This window comes from Trachymyrmex septentrionalis, unplaced genomic scaffold (genome assembly GCF_001594115.1).
Source record: "Trachymyrmex septentrionalis isolate Tsep2-gDNA-1 unplaced genomic scaffold, Tsep1.0 scaffold54, whole genome shotgun sequence".
NCBI classification, from domain to species: Eukaryota; Metazoa; Arthropoda; class Insecta; order Hymenoptera; family Formicidae; genus Trachymyrmex; species Trachymyrmex septentrionalis.
This window is the reverse complement of record NW_017305715.1, coordinates 866,643-879,655: the sequence shown is the minus strand read 5'-3', so window position 1 is coordinate 879,655 and position 13,013 is coordinate 866,643. Positions and strand designations below refer to the sequence as shown.

Genomic DNA, 13,013 nt, shown 5'->3' with positions numbered 1-13,013 from the left:
TAAGAAAATATTAAATAAACATACAATTAAATTTTCAATATTTATTGTGCGATTAGTGCAGACTACGAATATTAATTAAACCAGCGATAATTATCATGAGCGATAATAATGATCATGTCATCTACGGTATCTAATGAATCATGATGAATCGCAGAATGCGGCTTTAAAATATTGAACTCTTTTATTCTTCTTATGATTCGTTCCACGTGAATTTTTAAACTAGGCCCCTATTCTCGAAAAGCATCACATACGAAAAACTAGCGAAATGCTATAGCATATGTAACGCATACTATAATAATATTTTCTTAATTTTTCATATGCGATATTTTTCAAGAATAGAGACCCTGGCTATTCGCCGAATTTTGATCACTTCTTCCTTCATTGGCTTAGAATTACTCAACACATTGGGTGATCGAATAAGAATATATCCCTTTTTTTTAATTAAATGGTCAATATTTTTAAATTCTCTATTAACCATTACAGCACAGTTATTTGGAAGTAAATTTAAATATTGACTCATTTCCATGATTGTTGCATCGGAGATTCTATCACAAAAACCTTCAGATATGAAGTTAATCAGTCTATCCGGTGTCATTGAAATCAAATACTTAATAGTATTGCATTTCTTATATTCAGACAACATTATACTTTGATTAATCGTTTTGCTCGGCTTTTTTGTATTTCAATTTCCAAACAGTCGATTATAGATTGAACGTGGCTGTATCGAGCACGAAATGGAGTTGCCCAGTAAGAAATGACAATGAAATCGATATCGATTCCATTATCATTTCTCACTGGGTGGCAGATTTTGTTTTATTGATTCCTTAGATGGTCAAATTATCAATTTTTTTAATGTAATATGATATAATCAAAAGGATTTTTCTAAATACTGCTCCCGCATTACTGGCACTCACTCCAAATTCATCTCCAAGTCTTGCAAACAAGTCATTCAATTTAATTTTGCTAAGAGTTGAACAGATTTCTGCTGTACTTATTCCCGTTTTTTTGCTTAATAATTCAATTTAAAAAAAGGCGTTGGTCTGGATATCCAAATAGTTTTGGATTTTTTTCAATGATTATCATTTTTTTTGTATTTTAATGTATTATATTTTACTGCCTCTTCACTGGTTTCCTCCGAAGGCAAATATTCATCCTCACAGTCATTTAATGTATCATCGAGAGAACTGCTGGTAAAATGGGTTATTTGTCAATATACAGGATACAATAACATTTTGTTATGTTTTCTGTTCCGTTGAACAGGAAGCATCTTACATCACAGGTATATTTTATACATACTTGCTACGCACTACTTTCTGATTTGGTATATTTACTTGAACACTGACATCCCTGAATTCTTGTTTTTTGTTATTCATCCAATCGATTTCAATACAGAATATTTGATTTTCAGAAATCGAAACAGTTTTGGCTACAAATAAATCAAGAATAATATTAATAGGATAATTTCGGTAAATATACCGCGCTGGGATTTACGCCGCAGAAATCAGAAAAAAATAGGAGGGTAATTTTCTGGCAACTACTGTTACATGCTTTTATGTTATATTAGTATTGTGTTATGATTTCAGTTTCTTACTTAATTTTAATGAAATTATTGTGAATTAAATCGATTTGTCACTGTGTTAAGTAGCGCCATCATAAATTATAATCTATATAAAATAATTACTGTAGGACGTGCAAAAGACTTAGTGGTTATTTCGTGATACATGAGTATAGAGGAATAGTGAAGTATTGGTTGTATAACAAAATACAAATATTTTGCTCTTATATTATTTGTTTAGTTTATTCTTGTATATCCCACCTGTTTGAGATATATGACATTTTTAACAGGCGGGATTTATGCTCAAAGCATACAAAGTGTGCAGATTGAATTCAGTACACTAAATACAATAAATGTATTACGTGAAATATGTATCTCATGTCATAATACTTGTAATACATGTAGGAAGATTGTAATTATTATTTATTACTTCATATATATATTTATCATTCTTATTCCTTAATAAAACTTTATAAACGCATTTTATATTGTTATTGTGCCATTTTACGTCTTATTTATATGCATTATTTGTAAATTTTTTATAAGCCATACATACCTCTTCCTCCCACTATGAATAACCATATATCCTATCCCTATGGAATATACGGCAAAAATGCAAGGGTTTAAAAAAGTTCATTTTTTAATACGAAATATAAATATTTCGGATTTCTAATATTTTCTTCATAATAGTAGACAGTATAAAGTTTTTACTAATATATTGTAGTTCTTTTTTACTTTAAACATAGTAAATAATACTTAATAAATTAAGTTTTTGATTGATGCAGTGTATATATCGGAGTTACCCTATATGAAATTAAGTAAGTTAAGAATTAATTATTTATTAATAAAGACGATTATTTTAATTACCAATATTAATATCGATATTCAAAGACTCGGTCGCAACAGGTTCCGCATATTCTGTAATTTGTTGTCTTCTTCTGGTGCTCTACTAGTTTGCAGAATTTTTTTTAATGTTTTAGCTTTTTGGAGCTTTAGTACTGCTGGACGAATTGATGTACTATGTGCACACTGCCTGTCAGGTTAACAATTAAATTTTGTAGGCAGTGCTCCTGTTTTTAAAAGTGCATTGGGATTGAATCGCACTGTCATATAGTTTTGTACATCTTCTCGTAACGAATAAAAAAGAATAACTATTACGTTTTGATAAATATTTACATAATGTGTAATTTATATTTAATAAACTTACGTTGAACGTGCTGCGTAAAAGTTAGCTTAAGGGTGCGATTACATGGAGCGCGGTATGCGGTACAATAACTAATAGTAACTAACTAGACAACTAGGAAACCGCGTACTACGTATCGCCTATTTCTTTCGCTGATATTATATGAAGCACGGTTTATTACTATATACTACTATACACTTTTTAATGGAATTAATTGATTTAAACGCAATTATTAAGTATATCTGTTAAAAAAATAAGAGTATTGATAAAAAATACATAAAAATAATTTAACATATTTAAAAAATTCATACTAATGTGAGTTTGTTACTAGTTCGTGCCGCACTCCATCTAATATCAGCGAAATAGGAGATACATGGTACGTGGTTTCCTAGTTGCCTAGTTAATTACTATTAGTTACTGTACCGCGCTCATGTAATCGCACTCTAATGGCTCCTACACACAGAACGCGGCAACGCTTGCCGCGCGGCGGAAGTTGTCACACTAACTAATAATTCTATGTTCTTGAGTCGGTCTCACCATGCAAAACTTCTAGAAATGATGTAATATTACTTCCACCGCGCGGCAAAAGGAATGGAGTTCAACTTTTATCACGCGATGGAAATTATATATTTATTCCTTCCAAGCAAGAAAGATGTTAAAACTATCGCACCAACTTCCGTCGCGCGGTGTCGCGTTCTATGTACAGAAGCCATAACCCCGGATCTACAATAGAGTTTTAAACCTTAAGTCATAAGAAATATAGTAGATAAATCATAGTCAATTCTTCTTCTCAAATTCGATTGTAATTGATCAATTTTTTACGACTTAAGACTTAAAATATCTATTGTAAATCCGGGGTAAAGGTAAATTTTCACGAGCTACTCTAACCGGCTGTTTCAGCAACAAAAAGAATCACGTGATTAAAATGGACACTTGATATTCGTCAATTTTGACCATGTGATTCTTTTTGTTGCTAAAACAACCGGTTTAAGTAGCTCGTAAAAATGTATGTTAAGCCCAGCTCTTCATACATGCAACAACGCTTTGACACCAAACGCTGATTGGTGAAAAACGGGTGATGGAAGAAAATTTTACTCCCACAATCAGCTTTTCACTAATCAGCACTCTGTGCCAAAGTACTGTTGTCTATATGAGGCTCCAGGCTAATTTCACGAGCATTGTGAGCATTAAATAGAACGCAGCCATAATATGAGAATATATTATGTGAAATTTCTTTTTGAATTAAATTTATACATTCTGTCATTTATGCATGATATTTATAATTAAATATGTTGAACTTTAAATTTCAGAATAAATAACACAGTGATACACGGTAGAAATCTATTTTTTCCTCGCTACAGATTGCAAAGGTTAGGTTCGATATTTCTTGACGCTAGAAAACGAGTATTTCAGAATCGCATAAAAATACATCTTTAGATCTTCAGATCTACAAAGGATGTTTTAGGGGTTGATTCTGTAACTTTTAACAGTCATTGATGTCGTTGCGCAGATATTATGTAGAGTAAAAAAGCTGCGCAATGACATCAATGACTGTTGTCAAGAGTTACAGAATCGGCCCCTTAAGCTTTAAGTCATAAAAAATTGACCAATTACAATCAATTGCGAGAATAATTGATTATGATTCGTCCATTTCTTATGGTTTAAGACTTAAAAATCTATTGTAGATTCGGGCCTTAGAATGCGTTTAGATTTCTCACATTGGTACTTTTCGCTAGGCTTCGCCTACTCACCTAGTCACCCGGTAAGAAATCTGAACGCAGCCCAAGGTGTAAATGTATTCTTAAGGTGTATTCACATGCAAGTGTCAAGCGTCAAGCAGCAGAAGCAGCAATCAATCAGTTGGGCAATACAAGCAATGGTATAAAAAATATTTTTTACGTCATTGTAATAATGCTTCAAGCTTGCATGTGAATGCACCTATACATAGTTTCTTCCATCATTGGCTGCGTTCGCAAATGTCGCTCGGATGCCTTCGATGCTTTGGATTTATTATCTTGTCCTTATTCAATATTTGTTAAATGTTGCATCCGAGCGACATTTCCGAACGCAGTCATTGGCACCATTTATCGATTGAGAAAGATTAAAACAAAGATGTCATCAAGAGATATGTTTCCCATTTAAATCTGACTAAAAATTCAGTCTTAATGGACCGGGACAAAATATTTGATGGAAATACAAAGATGTTCCTAATGGAACAAATTCAGCCAAGTGATCGTAACAGGACTAACAATATTAATCGCCACATAATCGAGTTAAGCGACAACGATTCCAAAATGGTTCTACGGCGGCAGTTTGGAGAAATGGCAGGACGCGGGAATTCAAACACGCAAAGCAACGCATTGGATTATGAAAATATGGAAATTCTACGAAAGCTACCACCGGACACGATTGTGATACGGCAAAAAATGAAATCGGACATAGAGGATAGTGATTACAGAGAATTAATAGAAACGAATAGTAATGATAGCAGCTCGATTTCAGGCTGTGCTGATGTTAAAAAAGGAATTTCACGAGCTGTTAGAAACAAAACGTGAGCAATATCAAAAAGTTATATACTATTAAATTATATATAATTTATATATAAATTTATATGAATATATATATTCATTATATATATGTAATAATTATATAATGTATGTATTAATGTGTGTGTGTGTGTGTGTGCGTATGCGTGTGCGTGTGCGTGCGTGTGCGCGCTCGTTTGTGTATTATGTATATGTGTATACAGAAAACAAACGTAACCTAATTAAATATATTTATATATTATTTCAAAATATAAATATTTATCATAACAATTAGTTTTAACATTTCTGTGTACAGTGCACAAAATTGTTTGACTCTTTTTAATAAATCTGTGTTACGAAATATTTAGAATAAAGCTAATTCAGAAAAGAGATTATTTTAATAACTTTTTAATGTCACATAGCGTGTAACATAAAAGAATAGGAACAATTTCTTAATTTTGATAAAAATTAATGGATGTTTCACTATTATTGTAATAAGTATGTAATTTTAAAAAATTCTCTTGATAAATTTTAAGAATCCTTGTCCTGACTTATTTGTATACTCTATATTAATCTTTATACCACTATAAATCTTAATTAACATCTTTTATCTTTTCTTTTAAGTATTATTTACTTTTTCTGTTATTTTCTTTATAATTACTAGAGTATTAGAGTATTAATTAATAAATTGTAAAATAATGATATTAAGAAATATTTAATTAAAAATTTTAAATTTTCATAATTGTATAAGATTCACTATATAAAACATTTTTCATACATGAATATGTATAAATATATATAAATATACATAAATATAAACATGTACAATTGTATATGAAATATATCCATACATATTAATACATCCCTGTTTCTTTTATAAAATTATTTTTTAGTGTAATAGAATTAATAATAGTAATGTGAAAACATAAAAAATGATTAAAGGGATAATTTTCGCAGTGTTTGTTTTAGAAAAAAAACGAGTTTGAAAGAATATAAAAAAAAATTGTACATTCATAATTATGCATAATTATGTATATATTATGCATAATTTTGTATATAATTATATGCAAGGAATTTTTTAATATATTTTCAAACTTGATTTTTTTAAAACAAAACAAATAATGTGAAAATTAATCTTTTATTTTTAATGTTTTTACATTACTATTAATATTTCTATTGCACTAAAAAACATAAATTTTACAAAAGAAAGAGAGCTGCATGAACATGTATGGACATATTTCATATATGATTATGTATGTTTATGAATATTTATATATGTATAGAGCTTTCTCCATCTCTGACAAAGAACATCTACAGACAGAACTCAACCACTTAAAACTAGCCTTACAGAAAAACGGACACAACAAAAAAGACATAATTAAAACTATCAATAAACATGTAAACAAAACAACGGTCTCTGACACACATCCAGACGATAAGATTCTATCTATTCTCCCATATGTCAAAGGAACAACAGATCGGATTGGCAGGATATTAAATAAACACAATATCCGAACTATCTTTAAACTACTCAAAAAGGTAGGATAAATCTTAAAAAATCCTAAAGAAATAAATAATAAATCGAAGGACTCTTTCTATGCAAAACAAATAATAATAAGTAACAGGCAAAGTAAGAGTCAACATATTTCTTTGAAATTAACAAAATAATATATTATGATTAACAGAGGTAAAATTACATAACGCAAAAATTAGAATCGAAATTACGAAAATAATTACGAGTTACAAGTTTCGGCTACCGGATCGAACCCTCTTCAGACATTAACATAAAGAAAAAAATCGCAGAATAAAATCAATTATCGCAAATGATCGCATATTCAGAACATTCATAGTTCGGGTGAGTCTTTATGTCGAGTTCAACATTATGTCCGTACGATTGAATCGTCAAATGTATTAAAGATATCTTGGCAAAGATCTAGTTGATAAAAAGATAAATTAAAAGCGTACCACAAAAAAGATCCACGCGTAAATAAGTTGACATACCGGAAATCTAATAAAAAATAATAAGAAATATAATAAAAACTTACCAGAAATCATATGTAAAAAATTCAAAAGAGCGTGTCTAAAAAGGAATAAAAAACTTTTGAAATATATACAGAAAGAAGGAACGCAGATGTGTAAGCTAGACATTACGTGTCGATTATTACGTACGTTCAGTAATGCGGAACAACACAGACTGAGAGAGAAGACGGACTGTTAGTATCAGAAAGTCAAACTTTATTTATGATGGGAATATAAGCCTTGTGGAGGCTAACACTCGGTGTTAGTTTGTAAATTGAGATCATTCTTCTGCTTTCTGATATTAAGCATCTCTGAAACCAAACATCTCCGATAGCAAGGCTCTTCGTCTAAAATTACGTCTTCATCCCATTGAAATTCGTGATCAAGCTGTCTCCTATGCTCAATTATGACAGAACGTGTTGTATCTAATGTGATTGCGATGTTCAGCAATCCTGGTCTTTAATTTTCTACTCGTCTATCCCACGTATGACGCGTCACAATTATTACATGAAATCTTGTAGACCACGTTGTTCCTTGATGTATGTGGACAAATATCTTTCTGTACTTTGATGTATTTGTTCAATTTATTGGGACTACGGAAAGATACCCTGATGTCGTTTTTATTGAAACGTTTGAACTTTTCCGTGTGGAGAGGGATGAATGGTACCGTAAGCCAAGAAACAGATTCATTCGTCCCGACATTGTCAGCCAAACCTCTATGTGTTATGTGTCTATTTCTAATTAAATTTTTTATACGTTGATTGACTATGTCAAAAATGAAGGTCAGTGGATAGTCATTGTCTAATAAAATGTTGATAATAAACGTCAAATTCAGTGTATGAAACCTAAAGTCTGATAATAAAAATGCTTTGTCAATCAGCGAAAGAATCGTCCCTCTCTTTTGTGCCATGGGATGGTTAGAATTGAAATTCAAAAACCTTCCTGAAAAGGTCGGCTTACGGTACCAATTAAAACCAAACCTGTTACCATTAATAGATATAATAACATCCAGAAAATTTATTTCGTCTCCCCCCAATTCTGAAGTAAATTGTAAATGCGGATGGAATAAGTTAAATTGTTCTAATACCAAGTCAATTTTCGAGGAAACAACCGCAGTACAAATGTCATTCGCGTATCTGAAATAAAATGCTGCATCTAAGTCCAACGACATCAAGGACACTGTCTCAAGTCTCCTCATCACCGAGTCCGCTATTACAGATGATAAAGGAGAGCCCATGGGAGTGCCGAAGTTTTGCTTATAAAATCCTAAAAATCAAAGACCTTCACTCAATTCCGCAGGAGTATACAAAATACCTTATTCCTGTAGGCAAGTATACATTGGAGAAACCGGGAGAATGGTCAACCTACGGATAAAAGAACACCAACATGATGTCCGGCTAAAACACGTCACGCAGTCAGCATTATCAAAACACAACATCGAAACGAGACATCAAATACTGTTTGATAAAACGACCACAATAGCCAACATTACTTCATACTTTCTAAGGAAGTACAGAGAAGTCATAGAGATACAGAAACATCCTAACAATCTAAATAGAGATAATGGCTACAACATAAATAAGATGTGGAAAGCCATTCTGCCGGTTATTGAGGACTGACCGATTCCTCCTTTCTTCTCCCCCCCCCTCACCCACAATTCTCTTCTTTTCCCCCCACCACTCCAACAAGTAGCGTATAAAAAGGAACGGCCCAGAGGAACAGCTCAGTATCAGGCTGCTCTTCGCCCTGATGAAATGGACTGCGAGATTCGAGAAACGCATCTCAAAAATGGATTTGGACACGGAGAAAACCCACGAAACACATAACTTTTAATGTGCTTTTTATAAGGAGAAAATGTCCAGAAGTTCTATAAGAAGGAGTACACGAGTACTCCGTTTTGTAAGTCGAGTCTCCTGGAGATTTCTAAATATTTTGGATGTGCTTTCTGAGCCCCGAATATTTTATCATAACATTATCGTATGTATTTTGGAATATAATGCTAAAGAATATAATAATATGTTAGCAATTAGATAATAAAAGTGGAATAATTATTGAAATATTGGATAATTTTAAAGCAACGTGTAAATAATATTTCTGTAAATATTGGGTTGTTCGGAAAGTAATTTCGTTTTTTCCCAACAGAGGACTTAATTGTATTTTTTCACAGCCAACTTCACACTTAAGCCAACTTCACGCATAATCATTATATATTTTGACAGCTGATATAGCAAGGCTTGCTTGTGAAAAAAGTTCGATTGATTCTACGCAGTAGTTTTTGGTTGGTGCCCTATCAAATATGGAAAGTGAAAAGCAGCATTTTCGGCATATTTTACTTTTTTACTATCGAAAAGGTAAAAATGCTGTTCAAGCAAGAAAAAAATTATCCGATGTGTATGGAGAAGATGTATTGACAGAACGCCAGTGCCAAAACTGGTTTGCAAAATTTCGATCCGGCAATTTTGATGTTGAAGATGCACCACGTTCTGGAAGGCCAGTTGAAGCTGATGAAGACACAATAAAGGCATTAATTGATGCAAACCGGCGAATAACAACTCGTGAGATCGCTGAGAGATTAAATTTATCGAATTCGACCGTTCATGATCATTTGAAACGCCTAGGTTTAATCTCAAAGCTCGACATATGGGTTCCTCATGTTCTTTCGGAAAGAAATTTGTGCCGTCGCATTGACGTCTGTGATTTGCTTCTCAAACGTCAAGAACATGATTCATTTTTGAAGAGCATCATCACTGGGGACGAGAAATGGGTTGTTTACAACAGTGTTAAACGCAAGAAATCATGGAGTAAAAAAGATAAACCGGCTCAAAACACTTCGAAAGCCGATATTCATCGAAAAAAGGTGATGCTATCTGTTTGATGGGATTTCAAAGGAATCGTTTTTTTTGAGCTTCTACCGGACAACATAACGATCAATTCTGAAGTGTACTGTCATCAGCTGGAACGTTGGCGCCACTGGAAGTACTAGATTGCAGAAATTTTTCCAGCAGCCTACGTATATATTTCAATGATATTATTTAGCCCCGCATAATAAACAAAATTAAAAACAGGAAAAAAAAATTGAATAGTAGAGAAATAAAAAAATTGTAAATTAATATTAAATATAACTGTAATAGATACAAATAAGATATAAGACACAACAGCTTATTTGTATCCATTGTGAATTATGTTTAATCTATATTCCTAATTTTTTTACATTTAATATTTAATATTTATTCAGTAATAAAAAAATCAAAACATATATTATTCATATAGAAAGATAGCACTGCGATAAAATGCATTGTAACATTTCAACGCTGTTGCAGTAATATTGCAATGCAATAAACTACAATGTAATAATTGAATAATATTGCTGTAATATTACAATGCAGTATACCATTATAGCAACCATTGAATGATATGCAGTAATATTTTAGTGCGATGTTTGGACGATGTTATGGTAATATTGCATTGCAATTTATCACACTGCAATATTTAGACGACATTGTAGCAATATTGCAGAATGATGGATCATATTGTAATATCTTAACAAAATTATTGCAATATTACATTGTGATATATCGCAATGTAATATCTCAGTAGTATTTACGTAATATTGCATTGCAAGTTGTAATATTACTGCAATATTGTAATCTCACTGCAATATTACTACAATATTATATGCTATATGGGAACATGATATATTTAAACAAATTTCGATATTCTTATTTACTTTTCAAGATGTTCCTCAAATATCACAAACTTTGTAATAATTTTCAAGAGATCATTTTAAGAGATCAAAATCTATAAAAAACACTATTTCTTTCACTTGTACTCTTTTGAACAAATGTCGGTCCTTTTTTTATAATAATATCCTAAAAAAAAAACAGATTTTTGCCAAAAAGCTGTAAGTAAAAAAAATTGTGTTTTTTGTAGATTTTTTATCTACGGAATATGATAAAATTATTAAAAAGTTTGTGGCATTTAGAAAACACCTTAAAAAGTAAGTAAGAATACAGAAATTTATTTAAATCCCATACAGATTGTTGCGGAAAATTTTCAGAAATGTTTCAACTTTTTATCTCACATGTTCAACAATTCTAAAAGAATTCTGCAATATGTCATATGAAATGTTTTAATAGAAATGTTTTTAAAATCTATTATATGCAATAAATTCAAAAACATATTGTATTTAAACAGAACAAAAATCATCAAAAATAACTTGTGCTTTAACTGCAAAAAACCTTTTGTATATGAATAATGATATTATAATATGTGGAAACTGCAGGTGTAATTTTTTAATAGTGATTACGTATATATGCTTATACATATAATGTGATCAATTAATCAAAAGAGTTGACGATATAATTACCACTTTCGAGATATACTTTAAGTTTAAACAAATTAATATTTCGGTATCAATCTCTATATGACATATTGCAAAATCTTTTCAGAATTGTTGCACATGAGATGTAAAAGGTTGAAATATTTCTGAAAATTTTCCGCATCAATCGATGCTGTATGAGTTGTGGCAATATTGCAGAATGATATCACATTGTAATATCTCAACAAAATTATTGCAACATTACATTGTGATATATCGCAATGTAATATCTCAGTAATATTTTAGTAAATTTATGTAATATTGCATTGCAAGTTGTAATATTACTGCAATTACTGTGTGGGTCATTATCATTATAATAATAAGTGTTTATTTTTTAAGAAATTCACTTTACCAATTTTGAGAATTCTTGTAATAAATGTGTAATCTTTTTAATAATTTTAAAAAATTCTTATAATAAATAATCCTGATAATAGAGTAAGATGTCTCATTTATTAATTTTTTTTATCAAAATTAAGAAATTTTTTATTTTCCTTTATGCTATATTCTGTGTATGACAAAAAAGTTATTTAAATTACCACTTTTCTAAATTAACTCTATTTTAAATATATTTCATAATTCAGATTTTATTGTATGTAATAAGTATAATCTTCATTTAATTAAGAACAGATTATTTTTAATAAAAACTTGTCAAAAGATTTACTTTATAAAAAATAACTTTATATGTATACCGTATATATATGGATTTAAAAAAAACAATTAATTTGATTAACAAGGATAATTTGTTTAAAATTTATTCAGATTTTATAATATCTTTATACTCATATTCTCAGTCTGAAAACGATAGAAGTGAGACGAAATCCTATGCGAATGTCGAAGAGAAATGTTGATAAGGATTTTTCTCGACCTAAACAGCTATTGACCAACAACAAGAAAAAGTTTTATTCGGATTATGAATTTGAGAAACGTATAAAATCATCCGCAATGCCATATATGAACACTAGATCTATTACTCGAAAGATGTATACTGTGGGTGCTACTTATCAAGCACCTACTAAAAAAGATGAGACAGAGTGGAAAGAATGGCCCGTACATGGAATGCATGAGAGACCAGTCTATCATCCTCAAGTAAAATTACCTTTCTACATAATGTAACATTATTATTTATATTAATAATAAGAATCTTTTTTTAAACTGCATATAAGAGAACACAATCAATACTAGAAATTAAATGCCTATAACGGTTGAAGCTGGATCTTTAATATAATTCAAATGTGAATTATATATATACTATATATGTATAAGCATATATATCATATTCGTAATCATTCGAATTTCTTTAGACGTGTCTCGATAATCTAAAGGCTTAAGGGGGTATACCCACCTAGACGGTGG

At 30.7% G+C, this 13,013-nt stretch overlaps 1 protein-coding gene and 1 pseudogene across 1 annotated transcript in view; one reads left to right on the top strand and one right to left on the bottom strand.

The window, feature by feature from the left end:
- Nucleotides 1–52: 52 nt before the first annotated feature.
- On the bottom strand, nt 53–3,451 carry LOC108752094 (annotated as a pseudogene).
- A 1,271-nt stretch (nt 3,452–4,722) lies between these two features.
- LOC108752093 overlaps nt 4,723–13,013 on the top strand; it is a 16,882-nt gene continuing 8,591 nt past the window's right edge. The window contains exons 1-2 of the mRNA XM_018492708.1: nt 4,723–5,289; nt 12,452–12,746. Coding sequence (XP_018348210.1) covers nt 4,904–5,289; nt 12,452–12,746 — 681 coding nt within the window. The 5' untranslated portion in view covers nt 4,723–4,903. The remainder of the gene's footprint in view (nt 5,290–12,451; nt 12,747–13,013) is intronic.